At 36.9% G+C, this 25540-nt stretch overlaps 1 protein-coding gene across 1 annotated transcript in view; it reads right to left on the reverse strand.

Annotated features, from left to right (window-relative positions):
• LOC113237176 (protein outspread) overlaps positions 1-25540 on the reverse strand; it is a 474205-nt gene that overhangs the window by 274884 nt on the left and 173781 nt on the right. Inside the window, exon 2 of the mRNA XM_026473494.1 lies at positions 18390-18470. Coding sequence (XP_026329279.1) covers positions 18390-18470 — 81 coding nt within the window. The remainder of the gene's footprint in view (positions 1-18389; positions 18471-25540) is intronic.

A 25540-nucleotide genomic window follows, 5' to 3' on the forward strand; every position in this document is an offset into this window, starting at 1 on the left:
ACGCTACGCGACTGACTGTCACCTTACCTATTTCTGCCGCCGAGCATTAATGTGAACACTTAGAATAATAACGCATAGAAACCTAGCCCGCACACGCTAAGTGAGGCAAATTGAAGCGTGCCCAAAGGGCCTACACGAGCAGGCGGGCATTCAGTGCTCAAGGTCAACTTGCACCGCGAACAGATCAAGAATTTTAGCTAAAAATGACGAAATGTGCGGTAAATGAGTGTAAAAATACGTCAGACAAACATAAAATAGATACTAACATCACATTCCACAAGGAAGTAACGCGTTTCAACTTGTATTTTTATATAAATATTCACTAAAACCGAAAATTAACCTACTACTAAAACTAGCCTACATGAATTTGATTTTTGCCTCACTAGTGACAGTTCGTTTGATATGAAACTATCATTCTATGCGTTATTATTCTAAGTGTGAACATTTATGCGATCCAGTTTTGAAGGATAGCGGTGCTGGTGAAATTACAACATGTAACTTGTCAACTTATGTCTCAGGGTGACGGAAGCAGTGGCAGTGCCCCTAAGATCTTTGTGTTTAAAATCTCTGAGTGGTACTGCAACTGTTATGGATAGGCGTGTCGCTTACCACCAGGCGCACGACTTGTTTGTCCTGCCACTTAATATTACAAAAAAAGTTATTCGGAAGACCTTCTGACTCGATTTATAGAAGGAAATTTTCTTTGCGTTTTTTGGTACCCTTGAGTTTTTGAAAGGCATTTGCGCTCGTATTCGAAACTCCTGTAGCATCAGTCAATTTACCTTTTAGCTGACAATGCAATAAAACAAACGCTTGAACAAGATATTAAAAATTTTGAATTCGTTATCCCCTAAAATGAAACTTTAAAAATTCAATTTGAACATTCAAATTTGTAATTGGATGTGGACAGGTGCACGATTAAGAAGGCCTCGTGTTTAGTGTTTGACGTTTTAATTATGCTGTCTTCAAAAAAAATTCTTCTAACGTTTAAACTTTTAATTACATACGACATTTTAAATTTAGAAACTTGATTGGTAAGTTTGTTTTTTTTTTAACCACAGATAGCGTCATACCTGCCGGCGTATACCTGTTTTAAAGGCACTAAGTTTTATTTTTCAAGGGATTCTAAACTCAAATAAATTTATTTCTTTGTGATATAAAGGTATAAAGGCTTTTGAGTCGATGTGATATGCATTGCGGTATACAAAGCTTTCATGTATACGCGAATGCAATAATTTATATACTATGCTCAAGTAGTCCGTATCAGTCCCAAAACCTAAATAAAAATTGTAAAAATATTCCAAACAACATTAAGTACCTGGTCTCGAGCAAGAGAATTTCACAGAATTACTAAATTGGGCGCTACCAAGAAGGCCAATTTAGAAAAAGGCATTTCCCAAAAAAATATAAGTCATTTTTATAAGAAATTTCGAATATTCCAGATTCATTGGAATAATTCCATAATGTTATTGAAATCTATAAAATTCCCAATTGTATTCGTTATCGCAGATCATCGAAGCCATTACTATACTCTCTAGAAATAAAGCAGTTTTGCGTTCTCTACTTTGCAGTTAGTTAGAACTGGGCGCGCTCATGGGGCTAACTGAAATTAATTAGAATTACGCTTAACGAAAAGTGAATTTTCAACCTCAAATGGCTTTAGTTGATTCTGCATAACAGTAAAAGTGTTAAATCAATAACTTTGGAAATGATATATAGTACAATTGAGGACATACACTGAGTATAACAAGATGCCTAAAAATTTTCACAATAGAATAAAAAACACAAAATTACTACGAAATTTTACAATAAAACCGCTAGCAATATTTAATAGGTAATTTACATATACCAACGATTGTTTTTAACCGACTTCAAAAAAGGAGGTGGTTCTCAATTCGACTGAATGTTTTTTTTGTATGTATGTTACGCGATAACTCCGGTATTTGTGATTCTTTTTTTGTTGGCAAGGGGGTACTTCCATAGTGATCCCATTTCATTTTGAAGGAAATCATCCTCCTCTAGAGGTGGCTGTTCACGCATGAAAATTCATTTTTATAAATAGCGCCTGAATTTTCTTAAGGAGCAATTATTTTAATGATTGATTTTGCTATTTCTCCAATTCAAGGCGTTTTTCCCTCAATATTCCTTGAGTAGTGAGAACCGGTTTTTTATTATCTCCAGTGTCAAGTCCTGTATAGCGGCGAATTTAAGGATATTTAAATAAAACTTAGCAAATAGACGTAATGCCACGTACTTTTGAGGTCGGTTTTTTTAGTACTCTGTACTGAGATTATTATATCAACTGAACTAAATAGAACATGTATAGTATACGATACACATTTTTCAAATGGTTCTTCGATAGCTTTAATTTTGTTTCTAACAAAATTAATTCTGAAATAAAGCCAGTGTCTCTGACGCTAGATCTACTTTGCTTGGGTGCTTATTAGTACGAGAAAATTTTGAATTCAAGCTGGAGTAGTATCGACGCGTGATACAGTCTTCAGTCGCTAGAATGAGTACCTGATTATCGTCGGTTCACTGTGAACCGCACGCGTTCCGCTCGCGGCAAGATCGCGAACCACGTACACACATTGTTTTTTAGTAAAAGAACATGCAATGGATACGGTTACATCTCGCTAGTGAGTACCCGGCTTAACTCTTCCAACTGAGTGACATCTTTAAGTCAGCCGCTGATAGCTGACTGAGTAAAGAAAAACTTTCATAGATTTCTCACTCGTAAACGTCACGTCGTTAAAAACCAAAAACAAAGGTTTGCAACAAGAACATAGAAAAATTCGTACGGTCTGTTGGTTTCGTTTTGTAGATCATTTGGGATAACATCAGCCCCGGTATGGTGAAGTAGCTGGTTCAATTCCAGCGGGAACGAAGGAATTTTTCTTGGTTTTCGATCTTTGTGTTAATAATTATAACCAACTAGTGAAGTGATTTCACAACAATAATTGAATATCATGGTAGTAAATCATCATGATATCGAATAAACTAAATATTTCTCTGAGTTTCGAAACATGCTCTACATAAGGTACATTTTCCCAGAAAATTATTCCGTACCTAAGGTTGGTTGCTACATAAATATGGAAGGGGGTCGCTATAGCGTTTAAATTTACTATTTTTGATACAGCCTGAATAATTCATAGGAAAACTTTAGTATCTTACCACATACATAATTTAAACGCGTTTGCCATTTTAGATTTTTTTTAAACTCATTGATTATTAATTATCTTGATGATTAGTTCAGGGATTGTAAGTATATATTTCATCACACTTGCACATAAGTAGTATGATTGCATGCAGGCTAACTTGACTATAATGCCCCGAATAAAACAATCTGGTCTTTTTCTTCTCTTCACCAACCATGGCTGTAATGACACGAAAAAAGGCCCGAGGCCCGAAAAAGCGAAAATGGCAGACTGAGCTCAATACACAGAACTCCGGGTATTGTTGGCCCACGTGCTACGCCAACTAAGCACTTCTACTTTATTTATTGTTGTCGTTATTTCATTTAAGTCATAGCCAATAAGGGCAGTCACGATTAAATGACATTCTTACAAAAATGATCTCTAAGGACACGTATATATATACTATAATTTATAAACAATAACTTTTTTATAAAAAAAAACCGACGAGTCCGTCGAACTACATATATTTGCCAAGTTTTATTGTAATCGGTCACCGGAAAGTGCGCGGAACCGGATCCTTCATCCCCTAGTTTGCCACCCTTTGAGGTCGAATATTTTCTTCAAATTTAAATTAGACCAATAATGAGTTACCCTCTTTCAAACAAAATAACAATCATCGAAATCGGTTCACGAGTACCGGAGAAGTCGTGTAACATACATATAAAAAAAATATACAATGAAATTAATAACCTCCCTTTGAAGTAAGAGATAAGATTTTAAACATTTCCTTTCAAACTGAAGGTTCAATTAAGCATTTAAAATTACTGCTTCATAAACTTTCAAACATGGGTGTTTCGACTTAATTAATGTTAACATAAAGTTAAAAAAATATGAACCTTGGTTACACACCTTACTGTATCCCAGTGAATAGTAGCGCGGTTATTTACAGTTAAAATTTTTTAATTAAACTAAATTTTTCTCAAAAAATGTCATCATAATAATGAGTACAGCCATAAAGTTCGTTTTATGTGTTTAAAGATGTGGGAACGAACTGCAGACATCATGAAAAGAATTTAAGGTAATAATCGTAAACTTGGACAGCTTCCACCGTTTGTTAATTGATTAAAATTCGTATGATTGAAAATAATTTTCATAATTACAACAACAGATAGTGTATTTTTAGCTCCTTATGAGTTCGTCCAGTAAAGTACCTAACAGTACGCATTACTGCGTTCCGGTTTAAAAGGGTAAGAGGGTGCTGGTGAAATTATATTATATATTAATATATTTGAAGTAATGTACTTTAAATATGTATTAAATATTTTATTAATGTGTTTTCACACTACACACACTTATACCTGTATGTATATATGCAAAGATTATGTAAGTATTTATTTGATATAAGAGTACACACTGCAATAACACTATACACACTCATGATATAAGTATTTACGTAGTTTAATTTATTTTATTATCTGTTCCGGGACGCATACGTCCGTCACTCTCACTCACTCGGCTAGGGCCCATTGAAAACCAGCGTCACAACCTAGGCTTGGTTGTGACTTTAGCTGAATGGGATCCTTTTGTACACGCCACAGCCGCACACATGTCAGTATAGTATTATGCAACTTGTTGTTGAAATGTTTTTACGCTGTTCTTTGTGTTATTTCTGTCTTAGTTATAAGTTAGTCTTTGTTTTTGTTTTTTTTTTTATAATGTGGCGTTACAATAAATGGTTTCTATTTCTGTTTCTATTTAAATTACAGGCACATGAAGCTTGTCAACTTACGTCTCAGGGTGACGGGCGCAGTGGCAGCGTCCATAAGGTCATTGCGATTTAAAATTCTGAATGGCACTATAACAGTTATGGACAGGCGTGTAACTTAGGCTAACTTAGCTCAGGCGCACGACTTGGTCGTCCTGTCACTAGCAACTTGAAGCGGTTGAGTTTCTGTGGTATGTCGCTTCCAGCACAAATTCATCAACTGTGAGGAAATTGACAAACCAGAAGAGTTAGCGCAGTGCATGTTGCATGTCCCCGACAAATACTTGCGCCTTCGACAGCAGCCTGTATTTGCGATTGACGCTGCGCTGTAATGCTTCACAATACGCCCCTGTTCATAGGGCGTTATCGTTGGCTAATGCCATTATCAAATTCATCACCAAGATATATATGTAATTATGTGTTTGCTAACAGTGGAAACAAAATGAAGTTTACAAGGAAGTCTATATTTGTATTAATCGAATAATAATCAAAATTTTAATTTTTTTTTGTTAGTAGCTCTAATAAAGGTCCTGCTCGATACGATACGATAGTTCTTGAACCTGGGTCCCTGATCCTGGCCGACTGTGATTATTACAAATCTTCTTCAGCCTTTAGTCAACCACTGTTGAGTGTAGCCCTCTTCATTTGCACGCTATTCTTTCCGATTTTGGGCTATTTGCATACCAGGTTATTTTTTAAGTTATTCGCCACATTTATTTCGCCTTATCTATTTGCGTCGTTATTCTAATAAAAACCTTTTGTTAATAAAAAAAATTCAAACAAATAATTTTACGTATATATACTGCTATTTGAAAATACGACATTAATTACGTTTTGCATATTTTGTGTACCAATAAAATTTTTTTTTTTTTAAATCCTTCATTTTATTTTGCATTCATAAAATGTGGAGTTTATTTAATGTTAGGTTTTTATGGCGATACCCTTTTTATTAAAACAATAAAATGACACCGAATTCTATTTAACACACGCTTATTATATATGTATAGAAGTAATACTTCTTGTCTTAATTAGAGGGCGCTGCGAGAACAATCGGAGTGTGACAACTGGTGCATTAGCATAGACGATGCGCGGGCGCAGGCGCGGCGCGGGAGTGTTCCTTTTGTGTTGCACCATATTGTTTTGTTTCGGGCGCTCATTAAAGTTTATAACCGACTTCACGTAGAGGAGAAGTCTCCTTAAATATTTATTTTAAATTTCAGTGGTTAATATTCACAAGACGGTTCCTTAGCTCAGTTAAAGTTGTGTATGTTTGTGAAATGACTTACGGAACCGAGATGGATCAAACTGGCTCACAGACAACCCGTCGCTCAGCGAGCTATGGAATGATCTATGCTGTGTATCTCGTTAAGGGACAAAGTCCGGAACGAAGTTATCCGGCACAAGACTAAAGTTGTGGACATCTTCCAGAAATATAGCAAGCTGAAATGGCAGTGAGCAAGCTACCGATGAGCGATGGAGAAGACGGGTTCTCGAGTGGAGACCACGTCTCGGCAAACGTAATGTAGTAAGACTATCGACCTCATCGTCACATTCCATCAGGTGAGATGGAGGTCAAATGTACACTTACATTAGAATAAAAAAAAGAGGTTCGCAGGTAGTGGTTGGATGCAGAAAACGGGTGATCGGGCACTTAGGGAGGCTTATGTCCAGCAGTGAGCTGCAATAGGCTGATTGATGATGATATTTGTGAAAGGTTCATAGCAATGCCTCTGGCAAACGGTCAAGAAGAACTTCGTGATGAAACCTGCTCATCGAAGATGGTTCACAACAGGGTTGTTGCTTATGCAGTTTTCTTACACATCTCTGGTTGTAGGTAGGTATTTAAAAAAACGCGAAAAATGTACACTCTTACTAAATCTATCTACCATCGAGTATATAACCAGAAATAGAGAGAGAAACAGCCGAGCTGCTTTTTCGGTTTACAGTATTATCCGCGGATAGAAATGGCAGCGGGCAGGGCACATAGCTCGTCGAACTGACGGTCGTTGGAGCAGAAAAGTTCTCGAATTGAGAGCACGAACTGGAAGGCGTTCAGAGGGACCGCCCCCTACTAGATGGACAGATGATCTGGTAAGGGTGGAGAGTAACCGATGGATGCACGCCGTGTCCGATCGACTAGTCTGGATTTTTTTTAATGTTTAACAGACACACGCTTGGCCACAATCTTACCTGATGTTAAGCGACGATGTGATCGACGATAGCCTTGAATAACCCCAAATTATACTATTCGGAAAACACAGGTACAGTATTCCATTCCTTTGCCGTACGCATCAGAAAGGAGGAAGCAAAGCGCTTAGTGCGAATACGTGGTATATCAACGACATAAGGATGGAGTGTTCCGGACCTTCTAGTCGACTTTGCGGACTATAGCCTAAGCCATGGAGGAGATCCGTGCCCAGCAGTGGTTGTTATTAATGATAAAATTCAGAATGACCAAAAAAATCTGCTGTGATCTAAAATGTTAACAACCCAATTTACAAAAGAATGTTTAAGAATAGTTACAATAACTTTCGGTCCAGTCGTGCGTGCGCCTGCGCCACTAGCCCACTGTAACAGTTAGAAAGCGGAAACTGAATAACATCATTATTGGTAATTGTTTTTATTATTATAGCTTCAATTCATATTTTCATAAGAACGTCTCAAATAGCATAGATATAATACACGCAACAAGTTAATATAAAGTTACATGTTCGACATCTCCTATAATATTTTTTATGTTAACTTGGAGGCAAAAGAGTCGACAAGCCATGTGTTTTTGAGGTAATCATCGTCATCATAGTAGTAGTATAAGCTCCTTGTGAAATTCGTCCAGCTGTTTCTACCGCCAAGAAATACTGTAAGCATTACTGCTGGCACCGCTCAAGCATGTCCTGTAAGTTGTAGTGTAGCCTGTAGAGACCTTTTGGTGTCCTTGTGGAGGTATATTGTTTCCTGACGTATCAGAGAACTAAAGTAACTGACATAGCTCGCAAAATCAGTAGCTTAAGTGACAGTGGACAGGACATGTCTGCAGAAGGGTTGATCGCCGATGGAGCAGACTTGTTCTGGAATGGCGATCACGTCAAGGAAAACGTAGTGTGGGACGCCCTGCAGCAAGTTGGATACACGATCTGGGAAAGGTGGCCGGCAGCGGCTAGATGCGGGGGGCACAAGACCGGGAAAGTTGGCGTGCTCGAGGGGAGGCTTATGTCCAGCAGTGGAAGCATCTAAGTCGATGATGATGACGTGTCAGAGCTACGACATTATGATATTTTCCATAAAAATGTGTGTGATGTATGTGAATAAACACGTTGCATCGTTAAACGTATATGAGATACTGTTGTATTTGTAATTTAGTATGATGAGATATAGCACGGCTGCTCGCTTCAGGATTTTAGTAGAGAGTGGCGATGGAAAGAACAAAAGGAAGTTAAAAACGTTTCAAAATTTCAAAGTACGTAGCGAGGAACCAGAGAAAAGGGTGATAAAAAGTGGGATGACGATGACAGACGTTCCAGTTCCAGTTCCAGAAAGGTAATGATGCTGGTGAAAGTACAGGCACATGGGACATGTCAACATATCGCTCATTTGGTGCTACAGTGAAGCAATTGTACTTCTTCATCATATCAAAGCCTCCCCAAAAGATTTCCAGACCAGCCGATCGGACGCGACGTGCACCCATCGGTTACCCGCCGCCCTTACCACGGATGTCTTCATCCGTCCATCTAGTAGAGGGCCTTCCCACTGAACGCCTTCCGGTTCGTGGTCTCCATTCAAGAACCTTTCTGCCCCAACGGTCGTCAGTTCTATGAGCTATGTGCCCTGCCCACTGCCACTTCAACTTGCTAATCCTTCGAGCTTTGTCGATAACTTTCGTTCTTCTACGGACGTCCTCATTTCTGATTCGTTCACGTAGAGAAATGCCGAGCATTGGTCGCTCCATACCTACTTAAGCGACTTTGAGCTTTATTGTGAAGCCAATATTGTACTTCTTACAATGTCATTCATTTCAAAATTATTACATGTCAATAAAACTTTGTGTATTTTTACAATACATATATATTATTGCCAATTTTTTGTTCAAACGAAATTGTTATGTTAATGTGTTAGCATGCTTAATTCAATTTTGCCAAAACTACAATCACATCAGTGTGGTACCAAATGAGCGCTGCTCAAGGTGACGGACGCCGTCACCCCTCAGATCTTTGCAATTGAAAGTTCGGAGATATGGAGAGGGAAGTACTGCGACCTTACCTATTTCTGCCGCCAAGCAGTAATATGAGCATTACTGCGTTCCGATTTTGAGGAGTAAGGATGGTAGTGAAGTTATGGGCACACGGGACATGCTACTTTATATCCCATGGTGACGGGCGCAGTGGTAGAGCCCTTCATGTCTTTGCGATTGAAAACTCTGAGCGGCATATTAAGGGCAGACGTGTCGCTTACCACCGGGCGCACGACTCGTTCGTCCCGTCAGTTGCTATCATAAAAAAATGAAAGCCTTACTGTGTATACATTTCCGGGGTTTCAGAAAAAATGTTATGATGACAATAGCTTGTGATAAATATAAGAATTTGATAGTTATGTTCTCTTACAGCACCGGAGCAGCTCGTGAGACAATGGCCTTTGACTCAAACTTTAAAGGAACTCCTTTTTCAGCAGTAAAACGTATTGCTACATTAACGAAGCGTGATAATTAGCTTCAAATATTTGACGCCCCAAATTGCGCCTTATTATCGACTTACAACTCCATTTCGAAAGACAATCAATTATTTTTAACAAAAACGCATTCCATCATTGACAACGCGAATTCACTTCATATGATTTATGTTCCTGCGCAGCGAATTTGCGGCCGGCGAGCGCGCTGGTTTTTTGACACTTTTTGGCGCCGCGCCCCCTGTCGACTCTTATCGTAATCTCTGAGATTCACGAGTTGGATTGGGTTCTTTTAGGGACTGATAGGGAAATTCCAAAATATCTACGGTTTAGAAAAATGAGTACCAACTTGTTTACCAGTAAGATACGTTAAAATTGATCAGCAGCAAAAGCGCTCCTTGTGAAATTGATTGTCCAGAGTAGTACTGCCACCAGTAATTACTGCGTTCCGGATTTGAAGGGTAAGGGTGTTAATAATTTTTTTTAATATAAATAATATTTCAAGTGACGGGACGAACAAGTCGTGCGCCTGATGGTAAGTGACACGCCTATCTATAACAGTTGCAGTGCCACTCAGAGCTTTAAATCGCAAAGATCTTAGTGGCACAGCCAGTGCGTCCGTCACCCTGAGACGTAATTTGCCAAGTCTCATGTGCCTGTAATTTCACCAACACTTTTACCCTACCAAACCGGAACGCAGTAATGTTCACATTGCTGCTTGGCGGCAGAAATAGGTAAGGTGAGTACGTCTCTGGACGAACTCTTTCTCTCTACTGCTGCTAGAATTACTGGCACATGGGACTTGTTAAATTATGTCTCAGGGTGACACGCGCAGTGCACCTCAGGTCTTTGCGACAGGGGTGTCGCTTACCACAAGGCGCACGACTTTTTCGTCCCGCCGCTTGGTATCATAAAACAAAACTATTTGATATTATCACTTTTTTGTTCCAGTAATTATGGCCGATTACGGAATGCTTGCTTTTAAAAAGCTGTTAGAATTGTACGTCGAACACAGTTACGACAAAAATATTAAATAAGACAGTTAGTAAGGAGAAGCACAATTTGTCAAACGCTTGCAAAATTGTTTCAAAAATTTTCTCATTCTCATCACAGAATTTCAACAGAAAACCCCTCTGTATTTATCGACTGTCAACTCACACTTAACCAAAATTTTATGACACCAAGGAGATAATAATATTTCTCGGATGTTATCAACAGCTATGGAAACCAATAATAAAACAGCAAAGAGTTCAACAATACGATATTTTTGGCCGATCGTCTTTTTTTTCTACTTCATGCATAAAAGTATATGGTTGCGGAATATGCTTACCTTTCAACGAAAACATGATATCCTTTTCGATACTTGTTTATAGATTCTCATATAGTACTTTTTGGGATATGTAAAATGCATGTGATATCATTCTTTAAACACCGAACGCAATTCTGTATTTAAGGACAATCATCGGAGAAGCGGGACAAACGTCACGTGCGTGCGTGCGTGCGTGTGTGTGTGTGTGTGTGTGGAGATATTTATCTTTAGATACTACAAAGAGGTTTTCATCGAAGCCCTGTAGTTATAAAATTCACATTTACCCCAGAATTTGAAAATTGCCTAGTGGCTTAACGACACGCTGCACGGCGGCTGCCCCATCAGTTGCCATCGGGCTCTTGTCGATGTCAGATCTGTGTCAAATTTTCTCCGCATGTTCTTATTTTAACCATAATATATTAATTTTCAGAGCGCGTGTTGCGGGACGCAACAGGCAGTCCTCCACACCTCAACTCCTAAATAGCAGGTTCGCATCGAAATACATCGCCTTAATGCGACGCTAAGCACGAGAACACCCCGGACACTCAATACAACGGTCGAAAATCATTTACCTACTACTACATACAAGAAGGCACTATCTGCACACGCGCTTTTGCGCCACTGCCACTTCACGCACACATTTGTGTGCGTGTAGTGACAGGGTTACCTATCACTTTCTTGCACTATTTCGCTACGTGATCAGAGCGGCAACATAGCGAAAATGCTAACGCGAATCTATTATCTATGATTCTATCAATAAAATCCAGAATCGTAATAATTACACATGTCTATTATGGATTTATTTCGATATAATATCATATTTTTAATTAACTCACTAACTAGAGTAATATTGAAGATTTATTTAAAAAATATATTAAAATCACTTAAAATGTTATATTTTGGAAATGTACTTTTAAATAAGGTAACCAAGGTATTTGAAATTGCGTGTCCAAGTTGATCGTCATTACTTAGTTAATAATTAGGTATATTCGCTACTTACGTAATATTTATCGGAAATATGAATTGAAAATTCGAGAACCCTTGTCTACTAGCTCACGAAGTCGTGGCACCTCATTGATATAATAAATCAATATTTTTTATACATATACATATATTACTCTGCAGTAAATAAATGAAGAAAACAATAACTGAATGAGTCTCAGACATAAGTTTTTTTTACTTACCTACTTCGTTTCATATTTCGGAAAACGATGATAAACAGCCGTACACAGCATAATTCACGACCATTATAGATAGTAACGTAAAATGATGGTTTATATTAACGTATAAAATTCGTAATGAATAAACGAAAACTATATTCAAATATCAAAGCCGTCTTCGCGTGAAAACGGCACGTCGGCAGCCTTGTTGTCGTTCAGTCAATGTGACCGGCAATGTGCGGGGTGTGGTGCGGTATCTAAAGCTAGGGAGGGGCGGAGAGTGTCCGTTCTCTTTCCTTTTTGTTCCCTGGCACCAGTGCACCGCGAGATTATGCAAGTGTGTGCAACCGCCCTGTCACCCTACTTGTCCTATTGTACTTTAGTTTTTATCACAGTAGAGTTGAATTTTACCTGAAGCACGTCAACGGGCCTAAGATATTTCTACTTACAAGCCCTAAACAGTATTAGAGTCGTTCGTATACTTCGGTAGCTAATCGACTCTGTTCCAATCTCAAAGACTCTGTGTTCCATTAGTTGTCTACATTAAGTTAAAAGTGTTTACAAGGATACAAACACGGATCTTGGGATGAAGGTTTCTTGTGATTGAAAGGTGGATCGTTTATAAAAGAATTACGTATTATTCTCTATTTCTCATACTGCTTACACTATGCTCGACGGTTTACACATAAAATATTAGTAATTTAAGACACAACTAAAATTATTTCTTTAATGTAAGGGACATGGTATATTTTAAACCACTGGGCATTCCTAAATCTTTCGTTTGTAGGGTGAAAGGTAATTCTAAGAAACTTTGCTCTAGCCAGAATCAAAATTGGAGCAGACAGTAAAAAGTTATAGACAGATTTTAAAAAGTAAAATCGTTTTTTGGCTCTTCTGAAAAACCGTAGTTGGTCCCTTACTTATTGATACTTCTGGTATCACAATTTTGATTCAGATATTTTGTTGCTTTGTAACGAGCACAAAATGAATCAGGGTTACTTCTTCTTACCGACAAAACAAAATTATAATGTTTTCTTTAAGCTGCTTTCACGTCCTCGGCCCAAACTGTTACCTCACTTATTTATAAAAGAACTGATTGACAGATTACTACATACGAAATGTAAAAGGTTAACCCAATTTACAGGATCGCGGTGATTTTTCATAACGGTCCGTTGTCATCTGATTAATATTAATTATCCTACAAGACGTTCTTCACTTCATTGATTTAGCATGCCAACTTTGTGAAATACACGTGTTTCGACAAACGAAGCGTCTTTTTAACCGATTTCAATCAATTGATCAATCAAATCATTCAATATTCGTCATCATAGGTCAATGTTCGTCAACATAGTAGGGACTTATTTAACAAAGCTGTGATGCACATCTTACTGACCTCTTAATTTTTGGACATGTTCGGACTTTATTGTTTCTTTTTATTTTTCACAAAATTTGCAAAATCTAATTTTCCTCAAATATCTATCGAGTTATTAGGTTTTCGCGATTGTTACACATAGGAAATGAAACTATTTTTCCGGATTTAAATCGCGTATATTTGTTTTATCAAACAAACCGACGTTTCGGGCCCTTTACAGGTCCCATGGTCACGGTTGACTGAGGTGGTACAGTCTTCAATCAGTTATGTCTAATATTAATGCAAACCACCCTATTTTTTCACTATAGTTACAATAGTTATTAATTAAATACCTTTTTTTTCCTCAAATTTTTTTTTTCGAATTTTGTATTTATTTGTCACAATATTCGGGGAATATAATATTAGTAAATAAATATGGCTGTTTACAAAGACAACAGAAAATGACCAAAAAATATAGTTGGCGTAGTGTAAATTGGAGTTATCGATTTAAATGTCCAATCCAATTAGTTTATAAAATATTACTTTATACATTTCATGGTCAAGTAACAAATCTATTCGATGTCACAAGACAATTTAAATTCATTGTATTATGTAACATTAAATTATAGGCACATAATTTATAATTCACACTATATCCTCATTTAAATATTCATCAACTGTGTAATAACATTTTTTAATTAACGGCCTTAACAATTCCCTCTTGAACATATCCAAGGAGACGATTTTTCACCTTTTTTGAATGGTGTTTATAGCTCCATGTTAAGAGCGCTTCAAAAAAAGGAAGAGGATTTTGGTTCGATATTACGATTTAGGGCGCGGTCCTATAATGTCGTGACGACAGATAGTCGTGCAGTTTCAAGTATCATGGCTTGTATATCTCAATGAAGTTGTTCACATATAGTACAACACGATTAAATGTCGTTCACGATTTTTGACGTTACGACGACAGATTGTCGTGACAATGGTTAGAGCTAGAACGACTATCGTCTGACAATGAATAAAACGTCACGTTAAAAATGTGTCGACAGATAATCGCAGCTTCAAACTGCTGCCGCGAACCGATAAATCGTCGTCACGATTTAGTGGGAACAGCTAGACACAATCTTTCGCCCTTAGGGTTGTAATATAGCATGTAAACCTAACATTGGTAGGTACATACAGCGTGATTATTCAACAAGTAAACATATATTAAAAAAAAGTAAGCATAAAAGTCCTTCTGAATGTGTAAATGGAATAATTACAAAAGCTTAAAAACAGGTTTCTATTTTTTTAGTAACATCACGTGAATAAAATGATATAAAGTATTACCTGACGATTTAAAAATGTTAACTACATCTAGATCTAAGAAAGTACTATTTGAACAGCTTAAGTTGAGTTGCTTGTGACAAATTGTTTTTGTAAAATGTACATTTCTTTTTAAACGACTTTAAAAAAAGAAGAGATTGTCAATTCGACTGATTTGGAAAGAGGGTACCTCAGTACTGGCGTCATTTAAATTGGAAGAAAATATTCCACTTCCAAGGGTAGCAAATCAGGGGATAAATCTTTTTTGGATTTCGACCACTTTCCGTAAACTGTCGTCAATAAAACTTGGCAAACGGATGTAATTCCACACACTTTTAAAAGTTGATTATTATTTGTGAAATTACTCCACTAGTTTCTTATAATTATTCAACAAAGATCGAACACGAAAAATTCACTTCGATCTGGCTGTATTCCAACCAACATCTCCTAGCAAACCGTGTCAGACGCTATGCCAGTGAAGCCACGGAACGAACCAACGGACCTCACGAATCTTTGCACGAGCTTGTTGCAGATCTTTGTTTTTTAAATTGTATTACTCAATTAAAAAATACTAATTATATAACGTAATATGACTTTAAGAATAAATGCGAACATTGAATACTTTACTATTAAGAATAATTTTAAATAATATGTAAACTATATTTACCGCGTATGCTTAGAAATAAATAAACCTCTATCTATGCATTTGTTTTATATCAGGTATTATTGTTTATATTAATGACGGTTACATTATCCCTTGACATTATTACATTAACATTGATAATACGAAATAAATTACTGCCAAAGTCCCCTAAGGCGTTGGTTTTTATTCAGGACCAACGAGAGGTTGGAAAAATATAAGAAACACAATAATAGTGCAACTAAAACGACGTATTAGGCATTGTAAGTGTAAATTGTTATTGTTTGTGTGGTTTAGTGTAAAACATAGTGAAAGTCCTAGAACGGTCGCGAAAAAGTAATGAATATATAATTAATAAAAAATAAATATTTGGAAGGACATAAATCATCGCACGAAAAATTGCGGCAAAATCAATTCGGTAGCTGCGGTTTGCTAACACGTGCATTCAAAAAAACCGAAACCCGATTCATCGATTCTCAATTTTTAGCAAGAAGGATGATAAAGTATCGGAAAAAAAATCTTTTTTTTTGCATTCCCGAGATGGGGCGATAAATATGAGATCTTTTATTGATAGCTTCAATTCTTATAACGACGCGCATGTTTTGAGTGTTTTTGAAAATAATAAAAAAGGACTTTGGGATAGTAATGTTTATGGCGGCAATAAATATAAGGTTTCTTGGAAAAGATTAGGGTCTAAATCGACAAAAAAATCGATTTGAAGGCTTCAATGTGACCCTGAATGCACAACTAAAATAAAAAAGTAGTGATGCCAATCTTACGAAACTATATGCTGCGTATACATCACCCATCACTCTACTAACTGCCGTAACCGAGAGTTCATTACATCATCGAGAGGGCAGTACGTCAGGCATTCAAAGCTTTTAAAGTTACTTGCCTTATCCGGGAACCGAACTGACCAAATAGCGGGCTTTACACAGACACTCTATCGCGCGTGATACAGCAATCGTGCGCGATTGAGCGCACGTGTAAAGATGTTGGAAGGAAAAAGGATGGACCGCGTGTTTGCGTGATTGCGCGCGCGAACACTTTACTTTTTGAACACTGTACGATCCTGATCACCCGCGATAGAGTGATTGCGTAAAGGGGGCTAATGTGAAAAAAAAACATTACTTTTATAACACCGATCGAAAAAGTCAATTTTTTTTCATGGAGGCAAACGAGAAGACGAGCCCCTTGATGGGAGGTGGTCATCGTCGCCCATGGACATCTGCAACATCAGATGAGCTACCTATGCGTTGCCAACAGAGATTGGCAGTGGGTTAAAACCTAATCAACCCGCCCGGGTTTTTACCCAAAGAGCAGAGTTTTAACGTATTTCTGCCCAAAATCGTGGGCGGAAAAGGCTAATATGGAATTTCGTATAATTCCATACTTACTACAAATTTCGATGTAAAAAATATTTTTTAGATATAAAAGATGCAATACTGTGGATGCTCATTACTAAGGATGCACTTTACAATTCGATATTTACCAAGATCGATTCGCAAATAGATATAATTCTAATAAAAAAGCCGATAAACAAACTTTTGAAATCGGTTTTTTTTAAAATAAAAATGTTATAAACGATAGCAAGTGCTAAGTTTAAGCAAAAAAAATTACTAAATATTTTAATTTTATTCATCTCAACATAATTTTTTCAATACGAAAACCTCGCTTTGCGCGCCATTGTCGTTTTGTCGAATCACCACTTTCTATTTCAGGTGGACCGTTTGAAGGGCTGTCAGTTTTAATAACAATTTCAAAGAATACGTCAAAAAAGAGATCGAGTCAAAAACAAAAAGAACTAAAGCTACCGGCTGGGTTCGTGCTAATGGGATTAAAATTAAACGCCCGGATATGCAAAAAAGAGAGAAAAAACAGAGTCATTTGGACGTTGGACAAGGTTAGCGAATTATGAGAAGTTAATCGCGATTTACAATCGCGCTAGTGATGTGCTTTTAAGATATATTTTTAGATAATGGAGTAACTTTGACATACCAATATGAGGGCAATTTACATAACTGATTGACTATGGCGTAATTAAACCTTCGCTAATTTTCCAAAGTCCGTAAACGTCAATTAACATCACTGCGAAATGTAATTGAATTTTGTAACGAAATAGTACATAGCATAAAACTTTTATGTCAATTGTCTAGCATACTAAACTGCCTCTGTGGTCGAACGGTTACCATGCCGCACTGCCATGCAGAGGTCCTGGATTCGATTCCCAGGCCGGGAGAAATATGTATGTGTAAGGCCTACATTTATTTCTCTTGTGAGTTTGGGCGTAATTTGTGGTTGTCTATGTGTGTGTCCATGGCACCCGCGACACAGGGTTTCCCTAGTGCGGGGCTATGTTGAGTGTGTGCGTTATTATTATTATTATACAAACTAGATATGAGGCAGTAATTGTGTATAGAAGCTGCAGAACTCCTTGTGCAAGAATTCATTCAGGGAAGTACTGCCGCCTTACCAATTTCTACCGTCAAGCAGTAAAGTTAGCATTACTGTGTTCCGGTTTTGAAGTGTGAAGATGCTGGTTATATTACGAGCACATGAAACTTGTCAACTTATGTCTATGCGAGGCAGTGTCCTTTAGATCTTTGCGATTTAAAACTCTGAGTCATTAATAGAACGTGTGGCTTACTACCAGGTGCATGATGTGTTTGTTCTGTAGCTCAATATTGAATAAAATAAAGAAAAATAAGCTGCGAAAATTCCTGAGACTGCGCGAGAATTTTCCAGAAAACACGCAACCTGTTTTTTGGCTCCTGTATGGTATGTAATTATTTCGTTGCAAAAAATAAGCTTCCATTCCGTTCCGAAGTAATGTTAATTAAGCTTAATGGTGAAGAACACAGAAAAAATTAACAATTTCTCTAACAGGTTACTTTATTTTAATATATAATAGACACACGCTTGGCCAGAATCTCACCAGATGTTAAGCGACGATGTGACCGACAATGGGACGCGTTCGCCTAAAAAATGCCTATTCACTCTATTCTTTCATGTGTACACTAAAGGAAATGTCTTTTATTGCTGACTTTGTGATTCGAATTTACTTACCTTTGTTCTGTAGAGTGGGTTGGAGAAGTCCCAGCCCGGTGCCACGAACAGATACCCGCATTTTGATATCTTTCGGCTTGCCTGCAACAAGACACAAGAGATTAAGAAACATTATATAGGTACATCGCGGAACAAATGAGAAACAACAAAAGTTAAGTCACTTACAACAGAACATGCGCTCGCGAAACTTCAAGAGAATTAGAAAATAAACTTTCTTCAATAATTTCATAAAATCGCGAGGTAAATAAGGAGTTTCAAAAAATTGAGTAATGTATTTTTTAAATTGTAAGGTAATCTGAATTTAAGAACTACTGACGTATGCACTACCTCATTAAGATTATTCTGGAACGAATTTTAAATGAAATTGTTCATCTCCTCAATCACGCATAGAGAGATGTCCATTCACATCCCTAGCGACAATTCATTAAAAACACAATCAACAATGAAAATTATTTAACAACACAGATTTCTCAAATGTGTCTTTTATTCCAACCATTTCAACTATTGTGAGCGAGTTCGTCTAGGGATGTACTGCCACAATACCACAGACACATATAACGCCCATTCCTGCCACCAAGCAGTAATGTGTGCAATACTGTTTCCGGTTTTGAATGGTAAGGGTGCTGGTGAAACTACAGACACAAGGGACTTGTCTACTTAACGTCTAAAGGTGATGAGTGCAGTGCAGCTGTTTACGATTTAAAGCAAAGTGAAAAGGCAAAAATCATTTATTCCATCATAGGTGAAATAAATTTACACGTGTAAACGTCATTATTCAAGCTACTGCTCATTCACTGTGCTGACTTCCCTGAGAAGAATTGCTCTTTTAAAATAATCTTAAATGCTATGAACGAATACATTTTGAATAAAATTTGCGTGGAATATAGGGCCATGTCGTCGTTCCATACATCTTTATCTTGACTTTTCAATGAAAATACTTTTAATGTAGTTTAAAACTTAGGAAATGATAATCTGAAAATATGTTTCGGAATCTTATTGTAAAAATTTACACTTTCCCCATAAAAGAACCGTTTACCTTTGTAAACGAAATCGTGGTACCATGAGTTTGGACTTAGCTAATACGAGTATTATGGACAGATGGAAGCTCTAAGTCACACTACGTTTTCGCCATTCGCTAGCATTGATAGGTTCAGCGAGAGTCGTGAAAATAAGAAATTACTCATATATTTTTAACTAACAACAAAAAGATTTAACAATCAAGTCAAACGAACCCAAATTGGATCCGACAGATGAATTTACATCAGCCTTTTATCTTTTGAATTAATTATATAACCATTTATTTCTTTTTAGCAAACCTTGAAAATAACAATACAAGTTTCTCTACCTGTCTTGTTAATTTCAGTTCTTTGTATGATACCAAATGACAGGACGAACAAGTCGTGCGACTGGTGGTAAGCGACACGCATATCCAGTTGCAGTGCCACTCAGAGCTTGAAATCGTAAAAATCTGCGTGACACTGTCACTGAGCTTGTCACCATGAGACATAAGTTGGCAAATCCCACGTACCTGTAATATCACAAACACACTTACCCTTCAAATTCGTAACAAGGGAAGCTGACATTACTGCTTGGTGGTAGAAAAATTAGGTAATGTGGAAGTACTTCACTAGACGAACTCTTTTACTCTTTTAGTAGCAGTAGCTACTGTAGTCTAGGCTGTACTCTATGAGTAGAATCACTGGCTGAATGAATAGTTTTGTAATTAGAATGTTTTGAAAATGAAGTAAGAGAAAAGAATGGATGAAGTGTAACCCAACGCCGAAAGTATGTGAAAGAATACAATAAAGTATATGTTGAAGATTATTCCAGTTTAAATTCATAAAAGTACCTCTCGCTACGCATCCTAAGCTACGCCCCAGTTACACTGCTAAATCAGGAAACCAGCACTATTATAGCCAAAGCACTCATGGCCCAGCACGAGTCGGGGACTTCACGTAATTGGAAGAGGTTTGTGAACCTCCAGAATATACATAATTAAAAAAGGACGCACGTATCTAAGACTAATCACTAAATCCTATACTAATCACAGCTTCAAAAGTCAAAATACAATAATTCAATGTTAAAGAGGTATTTTCAGCAAAGATAAAAGATCTCTATAAAAAAAGTTACAACACATTACTACATTGACTGTCATTGTATTCATTGTTTTGGCTTTACTTTGGTCGTTGCAAAAAATGGGTTCAGAAACCTTTTGCCTTTGTTACAAGAACGTTTTTTGTTCAATTTATGAATTCACATTAATATTTATGTGAGGTGAAGTTTGGCCAGGCGTATATTATAAATTTACTAGCAGAAGAGCTCCTTGTGAAAGAGTGCGTCCAGAGAAGTACTGCCATCTTACCTATTTCTACCGCCAAGTAGAAATGTGAGCATTAATGTGTTCCGGTTTGGTAAGTCTTGTCAACTTTGGGATTAAGTCTCTCATTGTTATGAATAGGCCTGTCAGTTACCACCACACGCATTACACCACACGCACACCACTTAATATCATAAAAAAATACATATATTGCAGCAGCAAGTGGTCGTTCGTAACAGCTGTTAGTTGTGGATGATTTGAAGTTGACTTTCCAAAGCACCACATCGGTTTAATAGTCAACTGTTCCACTAAAACGGATTTGTGTAAATTGGTTACGATGGTAAGTTTAATCATTGTAGTAATTTCGAAAGACAGACGACCTATTTGAATTTGTACCTTTGTTGTTCTCTTCGATATTCTTTTAGGCTTAGGTCGATGGGAGATGAAGGAGAGTGGTGCGTGTGGAAGATAAGTTGGATTAAACTGGCTGATTGGTTTAATAGCAGTTGAGATCCTTGTGAAACGGCTCATTCTCGGACTAGTGTTCACTCTCTAATTTCCGTGGCAATTTTTATTATTTAAATATTCCAGTATCATGTAATTATTCTATAATATTTCACGATACAATACTCGAATATTAAATAAGATTGCAAGATAAAAAATCGCATACTTGAAGTGGTCCACAGAAGTATTGTTACCGAACCTATTTCTGCCGCCAAGCTGTTATGTAAACTTTACTATGTTTCGGTTTTAAAGGGGTGCTGATGAAACACAGGCTCATTATACTTGAAAAGGTTGTAAATAGTGTCGCGAGTAATGAAATAGACAATTCGTTCCATGTAAATGTATTGTATAATAAGGCAGAAGAAAAAGGTAAAAGGCAAAAGAAGACAGTAACAGTAAAAATAGTATAAAACACACGTACAATATCAAAAACACTCCCTGTTTAAATGCTACGAAATATGTGTAAAACAGTAAAGAACTTGCCCCAATAGGCCGTATTTTCTACAAAAATTACTTAGGTTACTTGATTACCTTATAACGTGTAAGGGGGAACAAGTTCCGATTAGTTTCTAAAAATGTTATTAACATCCCAAAACACAGAACGATTACTTTTCACGGCGGTTTCAAGTATCGCGCCAGTGCTGGAATGATATTCCTCCTCCATTGCGTGACGTCAATAATAAAAAACGTTTTAAGCGTGAATACAAAAAAAACATCTTATCGGAGCAGATATGTCTCGCTACATAGATATTTCCATACTCGATGGGTTTGATACCTTTAAATCTGAAAATATGAATTTCCGTATTAATATATTAATATTTGGTGGCTATTGTTATAATTTAATATTATGTTTGTAAACTTACATAATTATTTATATTGCTTACCTACATTACACTATTTACATTATTTCCTATACATTTTACGCTTTTAGATTATATTTTTTTATTTATATTTAGAGTTAGGTATATATATTTGCGTGTGATGCACTTTGGTGTGATGCACCTGGGCTGCGATCGCTCACCATATGGTACTGGCAGAAAACCAGCACTGTTTGACTTCCCTCGGTCTACAGTATTTAAAGTAAACTGACTACATAAGTACATTAAAATTCTATCAGTTCTTATAGTATTTGTTTGTTTTTCTCACAGTCTTTTATATAAATGTGTATTAAATTAATAATGAATGTTCTATGTGCTTTTACGTTATACTCTGTGAAGTGATTGTAAATGTTTTGTTTGTGTTTGTGCTGAATAAACGTGTTATCTATCTATCTGTCTATTTTAGATCAGAATTTCTGGTGGAGACGAGCAGGAGTGCTCGCTTCAGACATCAGGTAGAGAGTGACGACGGAACGAAATTTGTTTCGTTCCGTCGATAATGACGAGGCAAAAGAATTAAAGAACGATTCAAAATTCAAAAATAAGTGGCCAGGAACCAGAGAAAAGGTGACAAAAAGGTGGGATGACGATGGAGGAAATCTCTTTATTCAACGCATAAGAGAGGCAGGACAAAAAAATGTTATATAAGAGAAAGAAAGAATTACCCGTCAAGATGGTAATGTCAAACTAAAAGACATAATAAGAAAATTTGAGTTACAAACATCGATTTATACCAACATTATCTGTCTACAACGGTGTAAGTAATGATCCTCTTATTTTCACATCATCGGTCTGTCGTCGTATTATTGCAAGAAACTGTAATGGAACAGAAATAGATTGTCAACTTAGTGAAAATATAAAACGATGTTGTATATACGAGAACTGCTTTTAAATTCATCACATCATTACCGACCCAATGTGCTAAGCGCTACTGTCTGTTCTGAAGAGAAGATTTAGGCTGTAGTCCGATGACCCAGAGGGCTTCGCACGTTTTCCAAAGAGAAAAGAATTGTTGCGGTTTTGAAGGATAAGTAAGAGTGCTGGTGAAATTACAGGCACATGGGTCTTGTCAACTAATGTCTCAGGGTGACGGGCGCAGTGGCAGTGCCCCTCAGATCCTTGCGATTTAAAGCACTGAGTGGCATTGCTACTGTTGTGAACAGGCGTAACCATAAGGCGCACGACTTGTTCGTCCCGTCTCTGGATATTATAAAGAAAAACATTCTTTGCAGGTTTCCGATGTTTTCCTTAACAGAAAAGCTCATAAGAAATGAAACCATTTTTCTGGACTTAAATCGCGTATATTTGTTTTTTCAAACAAACCAACGTTTCGGGCCCTTTACAGATCCCATGGTCGCAGTTGACTCTGGGACCTGTAAGGAGCCCGAAAAGTTGGTTTGTTTGAAAAATCAAAACAAATATACGCGATTTAAATCCGGAAACAGTTCTCAATAGAATGCAGAATTTCATGTAATATGTTGAAATGCAAAAATTACACATTTTCATCAAAATTATTCGTGTTGTAAGAGTCGTAAATGTCAAACATTGTTTGCTGATTGTCCACACCTCCAAAGCCACCAAGGGTCACACAGCACATAACTGTGCATAAAAGTTCATCGACCCAAAGTACATGCCAATGATGATTACATAGCATTACGTGTGGACATCTGGACATCGTCAGAGTTATTTATAACAGTTACTCACTTTTGTTATTATCCAATTGGGTTAAATTTGTCATCGCTTTTACTTGTTATTTCTCTTTCAAACGACATGTACATTTTAAGGGTTGCCCCCTCGTTTTTTGCGGAACTTCGAAAGTGAAACTATTTTTTTTACACTAAGATCAGAATAATATTTAAATATTATATTTTTAAATAGATTCTACTGAGAATTGGATCCAGAACATCTTGAACAAGCGCCCTCAGTGCTAACAACAGGATTACCGAGTTGATCAATGGTGAAATTAATTTATTTGCATATGATATGGTTAAATAAAACTAAACTAAAGTTTAGTAAACTAAAGTTAGTTTACATTTATCTAGTTTCTTTTTAAAATATCAAGTGACAAGGCGAACAGTACGTATGAGGTCTTAATCGTAAAGATCTCAGGGTCACCTTGAGACATGTGCTTGTAATTTCACCCTTCGAAACCGGAACACAGTATTGCTCACATTACTGCTTGGCGGCAGAAATAGGTAAGGTGGCAGTACTTCCCTGGATGATCTCACAAGGAGCTTTATTATTACTAAAAGTAGAGTGCTTAGGTTTTCGCAATTGTTATACATTTTATCAAATAACTTTTTTGATAAAAACCCAACCTCAAAAGTTCGTGGAGTTACACCTACATATTTGCGAAGTTTTACTGAAATCGGTTACCGGAAAGTCCGCGTAACCAGATTCATCCTCTAGTTTGGTTCTCTTAGAGATGAAATATTTCCTTCAAATTTATAATGGAATAATACTGAGGTACCCTCTTTCCAACTAAAAAAGAATCATCAAAATCGGTTCACAAATGAAATAAAAAATGCCAAATGAGTTATCACGTAACATACATACAATACAAAAAAAGCCGTCTAAGGGTTGACTTGACTATTGCAGTGAGCACTGAAAATCATACTCTAGTCCTTGCCATTAGGGTCGTGTTTCCAGTGCTTGATATCATACTCAAGTCTGCTCAAATCCTGACTTGAGCATTGAGTACAATTCTGGAATACGACCCTAAGACCCTCCTAATTTTTTTTTATTCGGTTAACAAAAGAATGTTTTGAACAGTTTACAGGTTCCATAGTCACGGCTGATTGTAAGGGGCCGGAAACGTTGATTTTTCCGAAGAAACAAATATTATTATTAATATTAAGCAAAGATTCAGACCCTAAAAAAATAGTATCACTTCCAAAGTGTATAAAAATCGTGAAAACCTAAAAACTGTATATTTAAAGGAACCAATTACCCTTTTTTTCTACAGATAATGTTAAGATTGTTAACAAAAATCCAAAAGCGACTGGCCAGTATTTAAATCAAACTGTCAATGAAAGTAGTTTCAATCGTCTGTATGAATTTCAAAACGCAAGGCCTAATCTTTTAAACAAAAAACTTTCATAGATTTCTCACAGATGGCGCTACTGCAAAAAGATACTAAAGACCAAAAAGAAAGGTCTGCAACAAACACATAGAAAACGTAATATTTCTTTTAACTTCGAAATTTCGCAACGAATACGCAAACCGAAAAAAAAATTATCATGCGTATTGTTCGTTACATGTCTAAAACTTTCAACGTCAAGATTGAACTACAAATAGCACCGCTACGTGCGCGTGATTCCGATCACACTGAAATTCGATACGCATGCGCATTGTCGCCGTAATGGTGCTAACGGAGTGACACACATCTCTGGTTTGATATTCGTTCGATTGCCCGTTCTTCTATTGAATGATGAAAGTATGGCTAGGTAGGC

Source organism: Hyposmocoma kahamanoa, unplaced genomic scaffold (genome assembly GCF_003589595.1).
Source record: "Hyposmocoma kahamanoa isolate Upper Pololo Valley unplaced genomic scaffold, ASM358959v1 93, whole genome shotgun sequence".
In the NCBI taxonomy this organism is placed as follows: domain Eukaryota; kingdom Metazoa; phylum Arthropoda; class Insecta; order Lepidoptera; family Cosmopterigidae; genus Hyposmocoma; species Hyposmocoma kahamanoa.